We start from the raw sequence: 23,365 nt of genomic DNA, 5'->3' as shown, positions 1-23,365 counted from the left end.
GCGCCTCCCGATGCACCAGGCGAGGGCCGAGGCCCTGATGGTTCCCACCCCTGGGCCCCGCGGCTGCAGCCTCCTCCGCCATCCTCACGGGACCCCAGGGCCCCCAGGAGACCCGCTCGGGGATGGAAGCTGCGCTCCTGGACATGCAGCCGAGGCTCCCGCGGTTCCGGGGCCTGCGCTGGGCCTCACTCCCGGGGAAGAGCGAGCCGGAGCCGGAGCCCTCACTGCGGGACCCTGGGTCTGGGCGCCGGCGCTGGCCTCTCCCGCTCTGGTCTCCGGTGGCCGGGTGGCCGAGCTGCTCTGAAGCGGGTCCGTGGTCACCCTGGTTTGCGAGGAACTCACCTCGGATTCTCACCCGGAGGAACCAGGCCAGGCAGGCCGACCCTGAGGCCCGTCCTCTCCGTCCCTGTCCCTGTGGCTCTTGTCTCAGAGTCAGAACATCAAGAAGACGGAGGACGCCTGCGGTGAGCCCGCCAGCCGGACAGGAGCCCGAACCCTGCCGGTCCCTCGGCTGGGGCTCCGCAGGACTCTTGGGCACCAAGGAAGGAGAAGCCGGGCGCTCGAAGGCGTGAGCGGCCGGGTGGGGTGACCTGGGTTTTCCCTCAGAGATCCCAAAGGGGAGGAAGGAAGCAGCCCAAGGAGCAGGGCGAGGGACTCCACGTGGCCTGCGGAGCGTGGACACATGCAGCCGCCGGCCACGGGATCCCCAAGGACCACAGAGGCGCCGGGTCTTTGGTGAGGAACACACTAAAATCCTAAAATGCGACTCTTGGGATTCACGGGAAGAAGAGGAATTTCACTTTTCGATAATGAGCTGCTACTGTGGAGGAGGGCCAGGCCACCAGGCACCGGTCCTCGTCATCAGACAGGAGGATGACGGGAAGGGTGGACGTGGGGGGGAGGAGCCGGGGACTTCCAGGTGGACCTTCCTGGCCACTGCAGACAGGGCTCCGAACTGAAGTGTGTGTGTGGCCAGAGCGGGGGACACCCAAGTCTCGCCACAGGGCCAGGAATTGTGGGAAGGGTCCATGTTGAGCAGGAGGTGCCCACCCTCAGGAAGGGACCTCTGGGCCCTCAGCAGGTGAGGGAGAGGAGGAGGTACGGGTGATGTGAGACACCAGGGGACCCTTGGTGACATGGGGTGCTCAGCCCACCCTGGGACTGCCCTGTCCTCCTGGTCCAGATTCTGTTATTTATTCGCCCCAGGAGACCAGTGGGGAAGTTTTCACAAAAAGGCACAGTGTGAAATGCACAAGGACCGGCCAGGACAGCCGCGGGTGGACCGGGGTCCAGGACGGAGAGAGGAGAGGTGGCCTGGGCGGGTGGGGGCTGGGGGCGGTGAGGATGACCCCTGCCGTGGGGTTGGGGGACACCTGTCCCCACCAGGCCCGCGGCGTGGCCTCGGGGCTGGCTGAGCCGCAGTAGCATGCTGAAGGAAGGACAGGAGAGGCAGGGGGGCGGTGGGGACAGGGCTGCGGGTGGTCGGGAGGGCGGCCCCCAGCCGGCAGGCAGCGGGCGCGGGAGGCCTGCGGAGACAAGCGGCTAGGCCAAGGGCGGCTCCTGGGAGGCTGCGGGTTCGGCCGCGGACACCACCTTTAGGAATCTACAACACACAAGAGAAGAGAAAGCATTCCGTTAGAGCAGGTGGCAGGCCAGAGGCGGGCACTCTGCAATTCACTGCAAACTGCTCCGCCGGGGGCGGGGCGGGGCGGGGCGGGCGGGGCGGGGCTTTTGCAGCAATTGGTTATCAAGGGCTCGTCCTAGATAAGGAACTTTCACGGTTTTATCGCCAATCCTTTTTTGGGGGGGAGTGGTAACTGGGGATTGAACCCAGGGGCACTCGACCACTGAGCCTCATCCCCAGCCCTATTTTATATTTTATTTAGAGACAGGGTCTGAGTTGCTTAGCGCCTTGCTTTTGCTGAGGCCGAATTTGAACTCGCGATTCTCCTGCCTCAGCCTCCCGGGCCTCTGGGATTACAGGCGTGCGCCACTGCGCCCAGCTTATCTCCAGTATTTAGCTAGTTTTACTTTTGGTTGAGGAATACCCAAATAAGAGATCCATACACTCTCCTCCGCCCCCCACCCCCATCTTCCTAATACATTTTCTCTTCCTTCTTTTTTTGCCATGTTGGGGGTGGAACCAGGGCCTCCAGTTCTGGCCTCCACTACCCCCCAGCCCCTGAAAACATCAGTTTCCCAGGATGGTGCAAGGAACTGAGTCTATCAGATTGAAACTCTTGGTTCCTTAGTGAAAGGGAAACCCGTCAATAAACAGTGAAAGTTCTTCATCATAAGGAGGCAGAGAAGACAGACTGGGCTCTGGGAGCCTTGAGGACACGCAGGGCAAGGAGCAGGGCAGAGGCACTGGAAGAGGGAGGAGGCAGAATTTTTAAAAAGCATTTGGCTAGAAAATCCCCCATTGCTAACAATGAAAGAGTTAAATGCTCATTACACAGAATAATTTTCTTGGAAAAAGAGAAAAATCACTTAAAATACACAACACTGAGAAAAATATAACGTTTATTAGAGAGGCAGATACGAGGGGTACAACTAGGAGATGCCAGACAGACTCTTCTTTTAGGGTAAGAGAAAGAAACAATCATGTTGGCAGTATTCAAACGCAACTTACTCAGAACCCAAGAGTCTATAAAAACTCAAGTGCGGAGCAGCCAGCTGGGGACCCAGCTAGGGCAAGAGTCCTTGGGCCTCCCCAGCAGTTATAAAAACAAAAGGTCATTAGGCAGAGGAATAACCGATAAAACAGATAAAAGAGTAAAACGTTAAAACAACTAATTCAAGTCATCCTTTTTAGTTTTAAAATTGCAGTATATACAAATAAATTCTGTAGGTGGGGAGAATTACGAACATGTTTAACAGAAAGCAATTTTAAAAACAAAAATGCAACCACAAATGGAAATCACAATCCAGTTGACCAATTTACTCTGGTCTAAATATTTTGGCAGTTATTAAATAAGCAATCGTAGACGCCACACACACAGAGGGGAAAGTGCATTGGTATTGAAAATAAAACAATTGCTTCGAGGTCTGGTATTGGAAAGCAGGGGCTGCTCCAGACCATGGGCTGGAGGACATGCTTTGTGGGGAGGCTGGGCGGGTGGATCAGCGTCATTGACCTCTAGGGGCATCTTTCAAATAAAAGGAGAAAATTATAAACAGCTGAGATTTTGCTTCTTTTATTTTAATAGCAAACTATGGGAAAAAAACAGTGGACTTGGGGGGTGGAAATGAGAATTCTGATTCTTTGGCAACTGTTCCAGTGTCTTCTGACTTCACCATCAACTGGGTGGAACTGAAACCACAACGCTTTCTTGACTTCGTCAGTGGGACACAGATTAATTTGCAATAAGTACCGAGGCATACCACCTAACGATATAAGTTTAGGCACTCACACTGCCCCCTGCCCCCGGGGGCCCTGGACTTTGCTTGCAAGCCACCTGAGCTATTTTCCCATGAATCTGCACAACTCTAAAGCGGGGACAGGGGACCCTGAGTTCGCCGAGTAGGATTTGACAAGGCCGATGCTGCCCGGCCCGGTTTTAGACACTTCCAGTCTTAGTTGCTTTCTCGAGGAGCTCCTGGTCTGGACTCGAGTCCAGCGAGAAGGGGCAGATGCTTTTATACCTAGGGGTCTCCCGGCTAGCTGGTCACCTCACACTCAGCTAGGTCCCTGGGTTCAAGGCTCACGGGTTTTCTCAAGGCAGTGCCTACAAAGGAGAACCGAAGCCACACGGCCCCAAAGAGGCCCTGGGGTGAGTGGCTTTATCCACACTTCACCAGCAAAGGTGTGCAGAAGAAATCTCAACTACAAAGTCAATATATATTTAAAAAGTCACGCTGAGCAGCCTGGCTTCCTGCCTATGCTGCTGACTTCCCTGTATGTACAGTGGCTATTGGGCACTGGGTGAAAAGCTGTCTTTGCACCTGCCTGAGACTGTCATTAATTCCAAAATGAAAGGTGTCTATAAAAAATAAGGTTGTCACTAAGTAAAGATTACTCAGTTCCAATTTGGTGGTGGCCCATGTGAAATTTAAGCAAAGTTGCTGTTAGAATCTTAAAACACAGCTACAAGTGCCTGTCACTCCTGCCAGGTTCTGGAGCCTGGATGCAGAGCTTCAGGGCTGGGGGTGCACCAGTGGCGGAGCACCTGCTTAGCATGCAGGAGGTTCCAACAAAAAAATCAGCTTTAAATTGACTTCAGCTTATAAAGTGAGCCCACCATATAGAGGCAAGGATCTAACTTCCTCCTTCAAAGTAGAAGGATAGAAATAAATAATTTTCAAAGTCACAAACACAAAGAGAACTTTACCCTGATGCTTTCATTCTGACCCAATCACAGCTGGTTCTCAGGGGCCTTTGGGGTGGACGCTCACAATGGGCACAATTATCACAAGGCTTGGTATGCATGACATCAACATCGCGACCCGCCCTCCCGCCTCGGTGCCAACCTAAAAATGCAAATTCCTGCATGGCCCAGATTCCTTTAAAATGGTGGCAACAGTCAATCATATAAAATGAGCCAGAAATTCTAAAACCATTTCCCTTTCATTCAAACTTCGGGCCAGTGACTTAAGCACCCCCCCCCCCCATTTCTGCTGTGAACAGGGGGGTCTTGAGGTCCCTGTGCAGCAGCAGCTGTTTCTGGCCCCTCCTGGGCGTGTGAGCCAATGAGGCCCGGCACACCCTGCTTTAGAGAAGCTTATCAGGACAGGACGCCACTGGCACCTCCGATCAGCCATCAACGGGGCGGAGCCTGGGAGGCCAGATTTCCTTTGGTTGTTTAGGACCAAGTGGACATAAAAGCCCAGGAGGACCGAAGGACAACGTGACCATATCCAAGTGGAAATACACGCTTCCCATAGCAATCAGTAGAAGCACCTCGGTGACCTCCTTACTCGGGGGGAAGATTTTATATATTCATGACTTTCTCCCCAGACAATGACTGACTCAACAAACTAGCATAGTTCCATTTATTAAGTCACAGTGAGGGCCACGTCCTACTGTGGGTCCATCCATGGCAGAGACCAGACAGAATCAAGCCAACCGAAACCCTCCCCTGTCCCGTGCTGTGTGAACTTTTTAATTGAGAAATATTAATGAGAAGCTAGAAGGCAACTTGTTTTTTTCTCCTTATCTACAGATGCTGCCGAAAGAAGGAACGTTTATCAGATTTCAAGTGACACAGATGTAAGCCGGCAGCGTCACACAGAATCTCATCAGCAGTGAAACTCGTTTCAGTCAGAGCTCAGACAGACAAGCCGACACCCGCGTGCGACCAGGCCGCTCCGCGGTCCTCTGCGGACTGCCTGTGACGCCGCGGTTGTGGGGAGACAGCTCCAAGTTTAAAAAGTGTTTAAGTGGTATTAAATATAAGTCTTAGCACCTTTGGCATTTTTGTCCAAATAGACTTCGACGTACGAGGTGGGGACGTAGCCCTCCTCATCCTCGTTCCTCCGAATGCGCGTCCAGCCGTCGCCTTTGTCTTCCTCTATGACGTACAGGATTTCTCCTTCCAGCACGGAGATGGTGCCTTCATTCTGACCTGCAGAGGCGACAGGCAACACTTGAGGGGTCTTGTGGGATCCAAGCAGGAAGCAAAAAGGGACCCTGGCGACAGGGCGACAGAGCGCAGCCGTTCAAGGTGGGGTCAGTTCAAAATTCATCCCCCATAGACCCCCTGCCCCCGACCCCTCAGCTCCTCCGTCCCCATCTCGCCGGACACAGCGAGGCCAGGCTGGGAGGCACCTCTCCTCTCCTCTCCTCTCCCTTCCCGACTTCCCATCACCCCTGGGTCTGAGCAGCCTGTCAGCGGTGCCCTCTCCGTGTCCACTTCTTAATCGAGGCCCTGCCAACACCATTTGCTAAGAGCAGTGACAAAAGACCAGCCTCCACTGCCTGGGCAGTTTTCTGAAAGACCAATAGTTTAGGGAGCTGTTGGCAGGGTCCCAAGAGGACAGGAGGTGGAGCCGGAAACGGTGAACCCAGACTTTCTTTCTTATTTTGCAGACCTGGACCTTTAGTCTGTTAAAGGCTCTGAAAAGTCCTGAAGTAAAGAACTCTGTGCCGGGCACAGTGGCACACACCTGTGATGCCAGCGACTCAGGAGGCTGAGGCAGGAGGATCACGAGTTCAAAGCCAGCCTCAGCAACTTAGCGAGGCCCTGAGCAACTTAGCAAAATTCTGTCTAAGAATAAAATAATAATAATAATAATAATAATAATAATAAAAAGGGCTGGGGATGCAGCTCAGGGGTTAAGCACCCCTGGGCTCAATCCCTGGCACCAAAAAAAAAAATCTGTAAACTTCATTTATCCAGGACTTCCCAAACACATCTGAGCTGCCGGTTGTTTTCCTAGCGTCCTTAGTCACATTCTTAGAAACACGGTTTCAAGCCTCAGGCGAAGCCCGGGGTGGGTCTGTGCAGCCTCTCTGTGGACCCAGGCACCTGCGCATCTGGCCAGGCTCCCGGGCTCAGCTCCCCCACACCCACGCCCTGCTCCAATACTTCACCAGGGCTCACAAAATCCAAGCGCTCCCCTTGCGCCACTTTCCTTCACAGCCACCTAACACCTCCACCCTGGCCTGCTCCTCCCTCCGCCTCCACGCCCCCTGGAGGAGGGGCTCTCTCTCCCGGCGCCGCGGCGGCCTGCGGACCCTCCTCTGAAAGACAGGCCTCCCACTGCCGGTGTCTGCTGGACTTCCCTGGGGCGGGGGCGCCTCCCGGCTGGACAGGACAGGGCTCTGTCAACAGTCCTGATCCCACACCCCGGGGGACGGCCGCTGGGTGACAGGGACCAAAGTCAATCAGCCCATAGCAGTGACACCATGAGTAGGCGAAATAGCAGCACAGGTCTGGGAAGCTTCCAGAGAAAGTTCTGGTCACAGGAAGCGCAGCGCGGGCCAGGCCCCGGGAGGCAGCAGGGCCGACCGCGCTACCTTCGAAGGTGTAGAGGGCCTTGCAGGTCCCGATGGCCGGCAGGGGCTCCTCGTCGTCGAACTCGTCGTCGAAGTCGGCGGCCAGCACCTTCACCTCGTTCTCCTGGCTTCGCTCCTCCGTGTAACTGCCATCCGGGCTGCTCAAGAGAGGAAGACACACGCAACTATAGCGACCGCCGGGAGGGCCGGCCGGGCGGGAGGGCCAGCGGGGCGGGTGCCCGAGACCGGCCGTAGGCGCCACCGCGGCGGAGGGCAGCCGGCGCCGCGGGGAAGTCACGGGCCCTGGGGACAGGCCCTGCTATCCACGGGGGCCTGGAGCGCGTTTCCAGATCCCAGAATGGGGTCCCGGGCGGGCGCCGTACAGATACTGTACCTCTCCCGGTCCTGCGCGCAGCTGTTGCCCGTCGGGCCGCCCTGGCCGTCGTACATTCCGCTCTGCCGGCGCGTCTGCTCGCCTCGCACCGGGAGCCGGCCTTCCACCTCTGCCAGCCAGGCCTGGGGAGGACAGCCAGCACGACTAGGGCCTGAGCTCCGAGGCGCGGGACCCGGGAGGCCCCAACTCAGGGCGCTGGGGGGTCACTTAACCAAAGGCAGAAGGTCCACCAGCAGCAGGGCCGCTGGACCTGCAGGGACTGTACAGAACCGCTACCTTTTTGCACTGCAGGGAACTGAACCAGGGGCGCTCTCCCACTGAGCCACGTCCCCAGCCCTCACTTTGAGAGATCTCACTAAGTTGCTAAGGCTGGCCTGGAACTTGGGATCCTCCTGCCTCTGCCTCCTCCCGAGTCACTGGGATGGTAGGTACAGGGCCACGGCTTCTTATCCAAAGTTGGAGCCATAGAAAGAGCCTCCTATTTACCCAACCTCCCTGGACGTGGGGTACGCACACTGGATATGCTCTGAGCAGCTGTGTCCTTGGACAAGTGACTTCTAATTCCAAACATTCAGTGCCCTGGACACCTGAGGCCACTGCTGCCCATGGGCAGCGTGTTTCCTCTCACCCTGGTTCCTGAAGCAGCCTGACACCCCAACTGCACCTCCTGTCGGAGGGACTTTCGAGTCCACCCCAGGACCTGTGAGTGACGTGGCCTCTCTTTCTGTCTGCTTCCAACACCTGCTTTTCCGTACCTCAAATTTCTGGGCCTCTAGTCGCAGTTTGTCTATGTTTTGGCTGACTTCTGTCAGTTTGTGGTCCAAACTGGCCGGGTCTCCCATTTGAGGATTCTTCAGGTAGACGTCTTTCATTTTGGTGATGGCGTCCCTGAAAAAAAGGGCGAGCAGAACATGGTCCCGGCCACCACGGTCGGAGGCACCTCCCCCGCACTCTGAAACCAAGTGACGGAGCTGGGGCGGACGAGGTCTGCGTGGATCTGAAAGGACTGCGCGTGGCTTTCATTGCACTTCTCCCTGTGAATTCTGCTGCCAAGGTCTGCAGGACCCAGGTCTGATTTTTTAAATTGCAGTTGCCTTTTCTGAATAACTCCTTGTCGTCTTCAGTGAGGGACAAACGCACATCCACGCTGCCCCTCCCTTGGCCCTAAACAACAATAAGAACAAACAAAATCCAAATTCCCTGAGCCGACCACGGCCACGGCTGGCACCTGTGTCCCGTGGGCTGCTGTGTGGACCTCAGGAAGAAGCACAGCCCATCGCTTGGCGAATTTCATCATGGGGGCATTTCGGTCAGGAAACAATGCCACTTGAATCCACAGGTGCATGGGTGGGCACCGAGCCTTGAAGCTACACATTCCAAGATCCCTCCCTCCCTGCAATCGCATTTTGGAAATGGCCCCCAGGAGCCAGAGCGAGGCTTCCCGAGAGCAGCCTGCAGGCATGCTGGGGGCTTATCTGACCACTGACACCCCAGCCTCAAGGTGCTTCCCTGGCTTCCAGTTTATCACTAAGACAGGAAAGAGCCGGGCGCCGTGGCACATGCCTGTGATCCCAGCGGCCTGGGAGGCTGAGGCAGGAGGATAGTGAGTTCAAAGCCAGCCTCAGCAACTGTGAGGCGCTAAGCAACTCAGTGAGAACCTGTCTCTAAATAAAATACACAAAGGGCTGGAGATGTGGCTCAGGGGCCAAGTAACCCTGAGTTCGGTGCGTAGTACCACCCCGCCCCCAAAAAAAGACAGGAAAGAGAGGAAGATAAGAAGCAGGCTGCCTTCCCGGACACCCCTCCACCTGCCTGCTTCCATCTGGGCCCCGCGATCGACCTCCCCCACGCTGCCATTGTGAACCGTCAGCTCCCCGAGGCTGTCCCCAGCAGGGCCTGACTGAGGTCTACCTGGACCTCCGGCCCCTTTACCTTGCTTTGTCTCTTTTTTCCCAATAGCATGCACCAAATTTCCAGGGTTACGGAGTTTGCATCCCTAGAGTGGAAGCTCTCTGAAGAGCTCAATGTTATTCTAACTTGAAGTGTCCCGAGTGTCAGGCACAAAGCCGATATTCAGTAAGGGACATTCCTACTCAAATGCCATCCATCCACCCTTATTAAGCTCTTTACAAAAATCCCCTTCTTGACTTCATGGCTTACCCTTGTACCCACTGCCCTATTTCTCAAAAGTCCTTAAAAGAGTTCAAAATTTATGATCTGCGTTTCTTCTCCTCCCAGTCCAGTCTCTCCTGATCAGGTTCTCCAAAAGTTTATCCATTTTGTGGATTTTTTTTTTTTTTTTTTTTTTTTTTTTTTTGAGCTGGGGATTAAACCCAGGGCCCTGCATGAAATTGCCCTACCCTGGAGCTACAAGCCCAACCCCAATTTTATTTTGTTTTTTTGTACTGGGAATTGAACCCAGGGGCACGTAACCACTGAGCTACATCCCCAGACACCACCCACCTCCCCCCTTTTTGAGACAGGGTCTTGCTAAGTTGCTGAGGCTGGCCTTGAACTTGTGATCCTCCTGCCTCAGCCTCCTGAGTCACTGGGATTGGTTCGTTTTCTTTTAGGAACACATTTAATGAGACACACACCGACACTTTTAACCCTCACGCAAACAGGACGTAGTAGCCTCCTTTCAAGGAGGAGTTAACGGAGACCCTGAATCCACAGCTGTCAGGTGGCGTGGGATTTGAACACAGTTCAGTGTGTAGGGTTTTAAATCCACCACCCTGCTCCATGCTCTGGCCTGTCTCTGTATTTGTTCTCTACTTTCTTGCTTTTGGGTATTATTTTTAAAAAATTTCCCCCTAGATCATGCTACATTTTTTTTTTTTTTTTTGCTTAAAATCTTTTTATTTATTCTTTTTTTTCCTGCACAAAATATCAGCTGCAGGAGAACAGAGGCTTTGTAAGTTTTGTCCATGGCTTTGTCTTTGGAGTCTGGAGCGATCCCTTGTGCGCAGCACGCGCTCCGTAGACTGTTGCCAAGTGAGCAGGGTTGGCCTCATCACCAGCGAGGGCACCCTGGAGGATAAAGGCTGACCGGGCTCCTAGCCAACACCCCAGTGACACAGAAATTTTCCTACGCTATGTTGGACCCTTAGAGAGAAAGGCTGGATCTATTTTGTCTATCGACAAGTTTTCTTTTCTTTTCTTTTTTTGAGGCAGGGTCTCACTATGTTGCTCAGGCTGGTCTCCCAACTCCTGGGCTCAGCAGATCCTCTAGTCTCAGCCTCCAGAGTAACTGGAACTCCAGACACAGGCCACCAAGCCTGTCGCTGTCAGGTCCAAAATGTGACCGTTACTCAAGTCGTAAGTGCTTACTCCTATAGAAAATGTAACCGCTCATTTATTAAACAGCATGAAGTTCATAATGTATTAAGCTTTTTATATCTGGTCACATATGTAATAATAAAAACTATAACGAATGCACACAGCTGGGCGCGGTGGTGCAGCCTGCAATCCCAGCAGCCTGGGAGGCTGAGGCAGGAGGATCAGCAGCTCAAAGCCAGCCTCAGCAATGTAGCGAGGTCCTAAGCCACTTACCTGTCTCACATATCAAATGAAAAAAGATGTCAATGCATAGAAATATTACAAGATACCCAATGATATGTATAATTTTTATGTATTAGTTACAGAATACATTTTAAAGAGACTACAAAGAAAATTTCCATTTCATGTAAAACACTTAATTCTAGGCGTTCCTAGTTTTTGGCGCTGTCACCGTGTTTACAAAGTGACTGTTTTAGGAGTCGTGGTACCAGGGATAAAGGGATCATTCTTGAGGTGCACTTGTGTGTGCACTGCAGCTAGTCTCGTGCCAGTTCTGTGGGCACTGTCTTTTGTATGGTTAAGTTTTCCTTCTCCTTCTGCCGTGCTGGGTCTGAACCCAGGCACTCACGGAAGCTGCGCGAGTCCTCTACCACTGAGCTACAGCCAGACCGAGGCCCAGTGCCGAGAGCACAGAACCTCAGACTAACTCACTGGGGACATGAACGTGAGAGCAAAGGGATGAAGCGGTCTTTGAACCAGGATGTCAGGCGCGAGGCTGCTTCGGGTCATGATGTGAGCAGGGGCGTCGCATGCAGAGGCAGCAGGGCTGCGGTGTGCGAGGCCCGGGGCCCAGCGCCCAGCACCGCCAGAAGGCCAACGCGAAGAAGAGAGAGCCAAAAATATTTTTTTTGCATGTTACATCAATTTATCATCCCTAAGATCAAACCCATAAAACAGCTCAGCACTCAGCACCCGGCACCCGGCAGCAGGAGCCGCAGGCCAGCTCTTCAGACCCACCGATGGCGTGTGCAGGGAGACTTCCCGGGACCTGTTTCCTAGAGGCCATCTGAGAAAAGCAGAGACGACTGGGAGCCCAGAGCAAGGCTGGCTCTAATCACCCTCCAACAGAGAGACAAGCAGATCTGGACCCACAGCTGGGTGCAGCGGGGCAGAGGGAGGGAGCCGTGCCGCTCGCCCTTGGTGCCAGGTATACACGTATTTTGTCCCTGAAACCCAGAATAAAGTCCATGTGTACCAGGGAGTCTCCCAGATTAGAGTCGAGCAATCAGCAGACCAAGACACACACACGTCTACTTTAGGGTCTCCCATCTTTCCAGGCCGAACCTGAGCTTCCTAACAAGCCACATGGCCCACCCTACCTTTGATCCGCCTCCTTCTGCATTTCTTTATTGAGTTCGTCGACTTTCTGTTGGAGCTTTTTCCTTCTCTGCTCAGGTGGGAGGTTGCTGAAGTCTTCCGGGGTTGCACCCTGCGGACCCAGACATGAATGAGGCCGGGAAGCCGAGATGCTCCTGGAGAGAGCCCCTCCGCCAGGCCCGCAGACACCGGGCTGCAGGTGTCGGCAGGCGTCTCCCCAAGGCAGATAAGGCTTTCCCACCGCACCCGGCTGAGAGGCAGAATCACACATGCAGTCTTGCAACCACTCCATATTCCATTTTTGCTGGTTGAGAAGTTTCGGGAAAGAAAAAGCAACGAGGAGGGGGAGGGGAAGACGTCCTCAGACTCCAGTGAGGACGCGCAAGTAACCCGTTTGGAGCTGGAGGTGGGTGTTCGCCCTCTCTCTCCCCCGCCCCTCTGTTGGTGTTCCGGGGGCTTGAACCCAGGGGGGCTTAACCACTGAGTCACATCCCCAGCCCTTTTATATGTTATTTGGAGACAGGGTCTTGCAGAGTTGCTGAGACTGGCTTTGAACTTGTGATCCTCCTGTCTCAGCCTCCTGAGCCACTGGGATATTTTTTTAAATTTTGAGACGGTCTCACTGAATTGCCCAAGCTGGCCTCCAACTTGTGATCCTCCTGCCTCAGTCTCCCAAGTCCCTGGGGCTACAGGCATGGCCAGCCTCGGGCTGGAGGCAGCTTCCTCTTGGTCTTCCTGGGTCCTGCCCGCAGCAGCCCTGCAGCCTCAGAGCAGTTCATGTGTCGTCAGTGTAAACCAGCGCCCCCTCCCGCCCGCCGCTTCACACCTTTCCTGCTGCCTCCCCTGGTCTGACTACTCCTTCCCATCTTTTCACAGAAGACCCAGAACAAAAGTGTCCATCCCTGTGCAGTGACAGAGGGGGCCTCTTGGGCCTCAGAGAATGGGTGAAAAGGACATAAAAATATATCCTCCCTCGCCTCCCCGCCGGGGGTGCTCTGGTCTCTGCTGTCTCAAAGCCTGGTCCCTCTGGTGCCTGACGGTGGTCTCAGGGCATTCAGACAGAAGCCCCCCGGAGCCCAGTCCCAGCTTCCCAGGGCACAGGAATCAACCCCCTGCTCTCGTCCGGCAGAAGCGGCACGTGTGGGTGTGGCGATGCCTTCCCCAGGGCTGCGGCTCTCCTCTGGGCACGCCGCTGGCGTGTTAGGAAGCCGTGGCCAGCCCCTGGCCTCTGACCCCTGGCCTCTACCAAGTGCTTTCACTTAAGTGAGGCCGTTTTCATAGAGAAAGAGAAATGTATCCAAACGACCAAGGATAAGCCAGGGAATTTAGGAAAAGAGATTTCATTTGAAAACCTCCATTCTTTTAGAATAAGGACAAGGGGGTGGTGGCAAGAGGGAGTGGATAATGCCATTCCAGATTCAAGCTGGGACTGCCAAGCGGCTTAGCCGGGGGCTTGTGACTGAAGTTCCTGGGCTGATTATGATAAAATGGCAGGCGGCCACGCTGCAAAGTGCGTGACTCAGCAATAGCCTGCCACCAAGGCCACCAAGGCCTTCCGGCTACTGTTCTCAGGCTCATCCGTGAGACGCTGATGGTTCCCACTCGGGTCTGCCTACGTGAGGTTGGGGGGACACCAACCCAGCAAGTTCCACTGGGTGCTAAAACCAAGTGAAAGGAGACTCCTCTTCAGCATAAAAGTAACCCGACTTGTCGCTTCTTCTCCAGAGGCTGTTGCACCCCAAAGGGGGAAGCCCTGATTACCACCTGCCTTCTGCTTTGCTCAGTTGGAGCTCGGACCTAGAAAGAAAACACTTGCTCATGCTGAAACTACTCAAGGCAGATCAGCATATCCAGAGTCTTTCTTTTCTTTCCGTACTAGGGACTGAACTCAGGGTGTCTCCCACTGTGCTACATTCTCAGACCTTGCTATTTTTATTTTGAGACAGGGCCTCACTAAGTTGCCCAGGCTGGCCTTGAACTTGTGATCCTCCTGCCTCAACCTCCCGAGTTGCTGAGATGACAGGCCTAGGCCACCAGGTCGGGTTTTTTTGTTTTTTGTTTTTTAAGTCAGAATGTTACAAAAAAATACAACATAAGACACACTGCTTCAGAAGTCGGGCCGCCTGGTAAGTGGTCAGCATTCCTTCCGTTCACGTTTGCTGGGCCTCCTGATGTGCCCCGAGTCCCACAGAGCGTTCTGTAGGCGTACTGTCCGGTCCAGGAGCTGCCCGTGGCCACTGAGCACCAGCTCACTGGCTGAAGGACCGTGGGACTGGACTGCGACGTCTGTTTAGGGCAGGTGTCGGAGTTCACGGGTGTAAGAACAGCCAAAAAGAAATTGGGAGGCCACACACACGGTACTGATGACTTAGAAATGGGTCCCCAAACAACAAGAGCATGGCACAGATTCTTTAGCAAAATCAAAGCAATGAAATAATACATAAATGGATTTTTCTCAATTGATAAGATAGTTCATCTAATCGGCCACTTAGGTCCCTTTCAATAGATAGTCTGTGCTTCTGTGTTGTTATTTGGGAACTGATCTCATAGCTGTGGTGCACCCTGATAATCCCGGTGACTCAGGAGGCTAAGGAGGAGAATCACTAATTCGAGGCCAGCCTCAGCAACTTAGCGAGGCCCTGTATCAAAATAAAAAATAAGAAGGGCTGGTAATGTGGTTCAGTGGTTAAACACCCTGGGTTCAATCCCCAGTACCAAAACAAACAAACAAAAAGCTAATTTCAGTAACCATGCTTCAAACGAACTTAAATTGCCATTGGAGACTCAGGTCAGCAGCTTCTTCTAGACCCAGAGAAACTTAGGCTTTGTGGAAGTACCTTACAAGGCCATCTCATCCAATTAGCCCGCAGAGCGCGGATTCCTGAGAACAACTCTGACCTATGATTCATTTTGCCAAGAAGGAATTTTTATTTCTAGCTCTGAGTCAGAAGCGATTTCTCTGGCTCTTTGGAGCAGCCCCGTTTACAGAAGCCAGCCGTACCAGGAGGGACCACTCATGCCTGGGGAGGTTTTAGGTGGCTGGGGCTCCGCAGGCACCGCTCTTGCCCCTGGCCGGTCCCCACATGCGACACGGCTGGGAGCCAGCCTCTGCACAGCTTTTGGACGACGCTTTACTTCTCTACTGGTTTCAGGGAAGGGGTATGAAGCCACAACCCAACACCAAGTTGGTAAAATGATTTCTGGCTCAAACAGACTGCCTAAAACTACGACCTGCCACATCCATAGCAGCACAGGAGCAGAGAAGGGTGAGGAGGACACCCTGGTACCCGGGGAGCTCCAAGTCAGTCGATGCGCCTTCACCCAGATTCAAACTGCGGACAGACGCCTTTCATTTTTCTTTCTTATAATTCTAATCTAAGGCTCTTGGGATTTTACTTCACGGTGTGAGACATGTTTTTAATAAAATATTACTTTTCTTTTTTTTGTTTTTAGTGCTGGGGATTGAACCCAGGGCTTTGTATGTACTGGCCACATCCCCAGCCCTTTTTATTTTATTTTGAGACAGGGACTTGCTAAGATGTTGAGGCTGGCCTCCGACTTGCAATCCTCTTGCCTCAGCCTCCTGAGTTGCTGGGATCACAGGTGTGCACTACTACGTTGGGCAAAATATTCTTTTTTATTGTGGGGGGGTTGGGTCAGTTGCCAAATATTGAGTCAGGGTGTGTGTACAGACACATATGAGCATAAATTAACCAGGACAGGTGTCAACGTGCTGGTCCTGGGTGACCCACCAGCCTCCTGCTGTCCACTACTCTAGGACATTCTCAGCTGTGGCATTTGAGAAGATTACATAGTTTTTATCCATCACTGAAGCAGAGTTATGGGTTACGTTGGTTAAGAGTTTCTTTTAATTAATTTGATGATTAGTCTGCTCGTTTTCTAGAGCTGAAAGATGAAGTGGGAACAGCACAGAACGGGGAGCAGGCAGCTCCAGGAAGGCCCAGGAGGGGCTCTGCACCATCCAGAAGGTCACCCCCTGGCCACCCGAGTCAGCTCTGCTCGAGACCCCAAGGCATCCAGGGAGCACCTGGAAGAAGGTACGGCTTCCCCCTCCCGGCACCTTGAGCCCGAGCAGCCACGCAGGTGGGTCACTCCTGCGCGTCTCCTTGGTTCCCAGCGTTGCTCATCTGCTTCCGCGGCTCCTGGAGAGGAGCCTTTCCACCTATTAAATTTGCTTTTTTTTTTTTTTTTTTTCCAAAATGGTCCAATAAGTGCCCCCTCCAATTTTTAATATTTATATAGACAGTTCATCAAGGTGTCATCCTCTTAAGGCCCCGATAATGCAGAAAACCAAATCATGGGTTAGCTATTAATTTCTTAGTGACTTGAAGAGATTAAGGTTGTCACGATTAGATTCTGGACCTTAGTAAACCACAGGTCTCAGAGCAGCAAAGCCTCCCCGGAAGACCCGCGCACGGCCCAGATCCGCAGCACACACACCCAGACACCTGCTCAGACCCAGGGCATGCACGGGGCCGCTGTGCTTACCAGCTTGAGAGAAAGCTTCGCGTGAAAATTGAAGAGGTAACAGGAAAAAAGAGAGAGAGAAAAACAACACATCAGAAGAGGAACCCGGCCCGGCCCCCGTGCTAACACATCACATAGTCACCTGTGGATCTGTGAGCATGACTCGTAGCGGATCTGGGCAAAAGTTCACAAGAGGGTCTGACCCCCAGAAAAGCTTCTCCTCGGCCGCCATGGTGCCGGGGCAGAGAAAGGCCTCAAGGAGAGTTTCTGCTACAATCGGTATTGGTCACCTTGGCCTGGGTACAAATGAAGGAAGTCTGCACTTGCGGACGTGTATGATGATGGAAAAGTCACCAGCCTTCTGCGCACCAGCTCCCTCCCACCCTGCAAAGCTTTGCACAGGTTTAACACACTCTAAACATCAGCCAGTCCCGTGCTGTGCAGGGAGATTCTTATCTCAAGGGGCTCTCATGAACCTGAGCCCTGGCGTTCCCTCCAGACGCCGAGCAAACTCTGACCTAGGCGAGTGGGAATTCAAGGATCAGAAATTGCTCTACAAAACAATCTGCAGGAGCCAGAAAGCCTGGCAGCCCCAGGCTGGAGGCAGAAGGATGCTCTGTCCCCTACCAGAGCACTGGGTACCACCTCCCGCCAGGGGAGGGGTCTTCTGACCTCCCAGTGCGGTCTGTGCGGGCTGCAGAGTGGCTGCAGAGCTACCAGGAGCCCAGGGGTGCTCCTGGCCATGGGTCCCCTCGTAGTTATCAGACCACAGCTGCTGCGATCCTGCTGCCTGGAGATTGGGAAGGGACAGAGACTACTGGACCCAAACAGACAAAAAGGTGCCAAATGAGAAGGAGAGACACGGGGCTTTGCACCCAAGATGCTCGGCTGAGGGTGGTACCTGGAGGGTCCAGCATCATATTTACTCAGCGGCTCTGGATCCTAGAAGTGAGGCAACCGGTAGTAGGATCCAAAACTATGTTGGAAACAAAGTACAAAAGAAGGTGCCCTTTGACTTTAAATTGGTGGTTCAAGGAGGTTTGAGTGCCTTACTCAGATTTTAAAAATGTAATTCTTAAGATTGACTCAAGTCAACACTTTCTCGTCGATAGGCAGTAACCTTTTAACGAGCAAGAAAACTTTTGAAGGAAAAAAAAAAAAAAAAAGGTCTCTCTAGGCACGCTGGTGACTTCCCACAAGGACTGGTGACGGCCACTGCCCGGGCCTCCTGGAGCCTTGGCTCAGATCCGCTCACCGTGACCCAAGCTGGTCACACGCAGACAACACTGAGGGTGCACAGCAGAAACTTCACAAACAGCTCCCTGCGAAGCACTCAGGCCACGCCGGTCTCCTGCCCATTCTGGTCTAGACGTGGCTACCGCAAAGGACGGACATTTGAGCTCGACACGCCATCTGCCCTCTCCTGGGCTACTTCTGTTACTTCTTTCCTAAGTGGTCCGCAAACTAATTTCTAACCTCAAAACTGGAGCAGAGGAAAATTAATATGTCATAATAAAAACTGATGGACGGGATTGGACATCGATCCGGGCAGATGCGGGGAATGCCCAGTCCTGAGTCCGTGTCCTGAAGCGCACAGGGATGGACCACTGCAGGAAGCGCCGTGGACACGTGGACTTCTGAAGGACAATCAGCTGGTTTTCGGTCTTTATTTAATTAGATCCCTCAAATTAGCTAACCATCAGCTAGGAGAATAATTTTAAAGGCTTCGTTCAATGCATTGCTAGGCATCTAAGAAACTCAGAAGCCGTCAGTTTCAGGCGACAAGAAGCCTCAGGAGCCAGAAGCGTCAATAACACATGAGGGAATGCAGCGCGGCAAAGTTCATGTGTTATTGGACCGTCACAGGTACTAACCTCAAGAACAAGGACAGGGGACGGTGGAAAGCAGCGCATAAGCACGTGCGCTCAGTAAAGTCCTTCCTCTGCCCTGAGCCTGCTGGGTCCTGGGCTTTTCTCCTCCCAGCTTTATGGCATAAAGGGATCCGTTCGTTAGAAACGCGGCCCTGCATGACTGAGCCACGGCATCGCCATCCGCAAGAGCGTGGCGCCTGGGACCCGGCTCTGCAGTAGTTCAGTGGGGAGATTCTGTTGTGAAATCACACCCGGTGACATCTCAGAGGGCAGTCACCATCCCTTTAAAGATTTTGCCAGAACTAGAATAAAAAGGGGGGAAGCCCAATGAGAAGAGGCTGCTCTTTTTTCATGCAAGCTTTTCGGATGAAGCAGTCGTTGAATTTATACAATTAGACTCTCCCCCCACCCCGGTGGAAGCCTCTCAATTGGGAATTTCACTTTGTGGTGTGGAAGCATTTCGGGTGCACCCGGGTCCCCAGCCTTGGTCCTGTCGATGGGGTTAGTGGCTGTGCCGAGACTGCGTGACCTGCCGTCACAGGTAGACTTACAACATAGTCCCTAGCCTCAAAGGCATACGTGGGTTTCCCTAGCGTCCTCTTCATGAGTTCTTTGTGTAAACAGAAAGACTGAGTCTGCCAACAACCAGCAAGAGAACAAGATAAAGTAAATAAAGTGACCACAAGATTGTAACAACCGACAAACTGGTATGCATTTTCAAAACCTTTGATCATCTTTGGTGCTACATTTCCATACAACTCTAAAATATGGGGGGAAAAAATGTCCATATTTTAGATATAAGTTCCTTGCACAGGCCAAGAAAATAAATCTTCATGTAAGACAACAAAATTATACTTAATAGATTGCAAACCAAGGACACTCCCTGGTCTCATTTTTCTTTGACTTAAGACAAATAATAGCGGCAATGCCAATCTTTAAAGATGCTCAGAAAAACAAAATTTTCTTATGTCAATGGCTTACAACAAAAAATATTTTACCCTGTTTCATTATTTAGAAACAAAATTGGTTATGCTAAGAAATGCCTGCACAAGGTTTATTCTCTGATAATTGAAACAAGCATTGAAATCTGAACCCCAAACTGCAAAATGTGAGAAATCAAAAGACATTAAAATCCAAGATTTTTTATTCTCCTAGGATACTTTTTCTAATGCAATTATCTTTGGTAAAACTGTCTCAAGTTCAAGAGGAGAATAAATGAAGTGACAAAGACCTCGGTCCTGAGGCCGTAGCTATCCTTTTGGGAACCTGCACCTTCCAGGCTGAGATGGCTTCAAAGTCAAATCAATTTCCCTAAACTTTAGATTGACGTGTTTTGTTTGAATTTCCTAGTGTTTCCTTTTTCTCTTACTTTTTCTTTTTCGCTGTTTCTTCCTAGAGGAATGAGGGGATGGCAAACCTGACCCTAACTAAGAACAGACTGACGGAAAATGAGGAAGTAAAGTCCTTTCTTATTTCTTTACCAGTACTTCTGATGCGCATGTGTGTGGTTTGCCCTCAGGAAAACACACTTAACACTTAGGAAAAAACAATTTTAACAGAAACTTGCTGAGCACAGATGTGAAGAATAAGAAATAAAATTCATTTTGCTGATTATGGTTAAAATAAAAAAGAGGATTTTCCTTTAAGTCATCAAAATAACCAGTTTCCCGTTTCATGGTTTGGTTTTTATTTTTTCTAGCTATCTTTTTCTTACACTTATGGAAAACTGACATTCTCGGGTCTTTCCCTACACTTACTGAGGGACACAGATTCAGAAGCCATCTGCAGGGACATACGTGAAGGGGGACCATCCTGAGTAACCCACGTGCTCCACCTGAGAGTCCCCAGCACAAGGGCAGACACGCCGACTTCAAATGCAGAACACGAAGTCTTGATGAGGCCTTGGGAGGGGATGACGTGTGGCTGACCAGCTGGGGCTGGACACACAGCCTCACGGTCAAGTACACCCATGCATGCTGGGAATTTGCCATGAACAGCCAGTGGAGGTCCAGACCAGCAGAACCAGCCCGATGACAGAGCTCGGCACCACCCGCCATCCACTCCCAAAGCTACACCCCACCTTCCGACAGGGGCTCCCTGACAGCTTTAGGAAATCAGATTTCTAATGTATCATTTGCTATGCTGGGGAAACTTAAAGCAAAACAATTCCAAATTCTTTGCACAAAACCTTGAGATTCTCTCATTAAAGGAACTCTGCCTATTAGGAAATGTTGTTTCTGTCCCTTATTCTAATAGCTAATAGTCTAGTAATCATATATATATGATATAGATCTGCTGATTTATTTGTTTAAACTTTGTTGTTGTTTTTTACGTGAAGTACTTTTCATAGACTCAAAGGAATGTGGCTGTCGGGTTCATGATAACTACTGTTATCCTCTTACAGGTCTCCAGCAGATTGATTCCAAAGCTGAGCAGGACACTGGTCATCTGGTGACATCATGGGCCCCCATGTCAGCTGACTCTCCAGAGGAAGAGCCAGCAGGTTTTTAGGTTTGAATTTAGCACTAGTGCTGGGTCTGCCTTTACCTGTGAGGCACCGGACTCTGGCTCTGGGGTAACCTTGCTATCAGGCAGTGCATGGGAAGAGTGACCCAATTCTCCATCAACTGGAGGTCCCAGGGGATGGGAAGAGTGGAAACTATGTTCATCCAATAAAGCATCTGTTCCAACCTTGTCGCAACTCCCAGGGGACCGGGCCAGAACACCCCGCTGCACATGTTAATGCACTAAACATCGATGTATGGATATTTCATTATGAAAGATTTCATTATAAGAGACATTTGGGGAAGCATTAGACTAGACCTACCATTCGGTTTTATTTGGAGGCCTCAGATTAATCTTTTTCTATAAGCTAAGCTGGAATCTATAGTGGATCAGCACACCAGTTCCTGTGGCTCAGACACATAACTCTTAATTAGAACGGCAGACCTGAGCTTTAATAAGAGCATCTTATGTGTCAACCACATTCTGATGGATTCTCCCTGAGCGTGTGTTGCGGAATCTAAGACTCTGGAGGCAGGCTCCCCGGCTTCAGACCCTGGCTGCACACCTCCCTAATTCATCTCTGTATGCCTCCATTTCCCTGACAGCAAAGTAAAGGAATTTAGGTACCTAGGGTGGTTGAAAAAGTGAACGGTCTGGGAGCACCGGGGAGCACTGGCAGCCGTGAAAGCGGCACATGGTTGAACCGAAGTGCTCCCACCAGAGGTGGTTCAGGCTGCACATTTGTTTTCTTTCAGATTTTGGAATATTTGCATTTTCCAAGATATAATGAGACACTCTGGGGAGGGGACCCAAGTCTGAAACCGAAATTCATGTACGCTACACATGCATTTTATACATGTAGCCTGAAGGAACAGTATCTTTAGGGAGTGCGTGGCTTTTCTTGGTGCTGGGGAGGGGACATGGAGCCTCGTGTGGGCCAGGCAGACGCCCTGCCATGGGGCCGGGCAGCCCCTGCGCCTGGCGGCCAGCTGTGGAGTTCTCCACCCGCAGCACCATGCGCCACTTGAAAGCAGCAGATCGTGGAGCACTAGGGTACCTGACTTTCAGGTTGGGGACGCCCGACCTGTGTGTACTGACCTCCTGAACTTAATCAGCATCTAACAAACATCTAAAATTCTAACAAAACCGCTGTCATGACATTTCCCCTTTGAACCCCGAGTCGCTGCTCGGAGAGAAGGGGCTCTGTCACACCCACGTCGGTTCAGTAATCACTAAGCAAAGACTTTCCAACTCTACGGCCACTTCCAATTCCTCATCTCACATGGCGTTAGTTTTAGAAACAGAATCTGTTCCCTTTTTTGGTGAAATCAAGGTGAAAATGTAATGACTTAGATACTTTCAAGGGGAAGTGAGGACAAGTCCTTTCGAAATGCACTGGAGAGGAGAAGGCAGGCAGGCAGGTGGGCCGTCTCCTTCCCCATCTACTCTGTTCCCTTCTTTCCTCCTCGCTCTGTGTCTCTTCCCTTTACGAACCCTGGGTTCTTCTCATCTTTTTTCGTTCTTGTAGTTATGGGAAAACACAATGGATTCATTCACAAACAAAGTAAGTTACGCAGAACAGAACGTGCAACGGAAGTGTGCCGGAGAGACAGGGCTCCAGAGCAGAACTTACCCCGCGCTTTAGGCTCCTGAAGCAGTGGATTTTGGGTTTGGAGATCATGAACTCGTTGAAGCGATGGGAGAGGGGTTCCTTTTGCTGCTTGGGAGACTGGGGGCCGTTGGGAACAGCAGAGGGTGAGGCAGAGGCGGGGGGAGGGGGGGGAGGCTGATGGGGGGATGTTAAGAGGGACATAAGCTACGTGTAAGAGATGCGGCAGTGACAGAGTAAAACCAGAAAAGAAGATAAGACACAAAACAAAAATAAGCATCAAATGGCATTTGAAATCCAAAGCAAGTCAAACACAAACCATTAAATATTTAGGCCATGGTCCAACGGAAAGCAGGAAGGAACGTCAAATGGAGAACAGGATGGAAGGGAGAGGGTTAGTAAGCAATGCGCAGAGGAAAAGCAGACACCCCAGGAGAAGCCCATGCGCGGCTCACATGCAAACTACGGCTCTCGTTGGTTATTCCAAAACCAGCTGAGGTCAGGGGAGACTCTACACCACCTCACTAACACAGCTTGATGGGAGAAAACGAAAGACCTTGATGCCAAGGTAGTGGAGACAGCAAGGCAGTCTCTAAAATTAAACGCTAGTCACGCTAAGGTTAAAGCCGTGTCCGCTTCCAGCTAAGCCTAGGTCGCCAGGGAAACGCTGTCATGCACCTACGTTACCGCACTACGGAAAGAAAATGAAAAATGTTCATGGAGACACATGTTAAGGGAATCCAAAACCAAGTTATCAACCCTCGGTCACAGGTTGAATTAGGCGTGCCGCTAAGTGGTTATAGAGAGGGGCGCTGCGTCCTCACGCCCAGCGCAGGTACCCAGCAGCCTCGGGGGGCTAGGAGTGAAAGGCAGATGCAAAGGGGCCGCGGGGTCAGTAATCTGTT

At 51.9% G+C, this 23,365-nt stretch overlaps 1 protein-coding gene across 19 annotated transcripts in view; it reads right to left on the bottom strand.

The window, feature by feature from the left end:
• The window catches only part of Fnbp1 (formin binding protein 1), a 104,444-nt gene continuing 81,079 nt past the window's right edge, over nt 1–23,365 (bottom strand). The window contains exons 10-18 of one of the 19 annotated variants that reach the window (XM_047525416.1): nt 22,485–22,667; nt 18,898–18,981; nt 16,497–16,511; nt 11,990–12,099; nt 8,087–8,219; nt 7,332–7,453; nt 6,959–7,098; nt 5,406–5,564; nt 1–1,603 (exon numbers count right to left, since the gene is read on the bottom strand). In XM_047525416.1, coding sequence (XP_047381372.1) covers nt 1,596–1,603; nt 5,406–5,564; nt 6,959–7,098; nt 7,332–7,453; nt 8,087–8,219; nt 11,990–12,099; nt 16,497–16,511; nt 18,898–18,981; nt 22,485–22,667 — 954 coding nt within the window. In that variant the 3' untranslated portion in view covers nt 1–1,595. Of the gene's footprint in view, nt 1,604–2,505; nt 5,565–6,958; nt 7,099–7,331; nt 7,454–8,086; nt 8,220–11,989; nt 12,100–16,496; nt 16,512–18,897; nt 18,982–22,484; nt 22,668–23,365 lie in introns of those variants that run through there. The other 18 variants (XM_047525434.1, XM_047525417.1, XM_047525420.1 and 15 more) reach the window with 18 other exon arrangements.

The sequence above is a fragment of the Sciurus carolinensis genome, chromosome 14, assembly GCF_902686445.1.
Source record: "Sciurus carolinensis chromosome 14, mSciCar1.2, whole genome shotgun sequence".
NCBI classification, from domain to species: Eukaryota; Metazoa; Chordata; class Mammalia; order Rodentia; family Sciuridae; genus Sciurus; species Sciurus carolinensis.
This window is presented reverse-complemented; position numbering and strand designations above follow the sequence as displayed.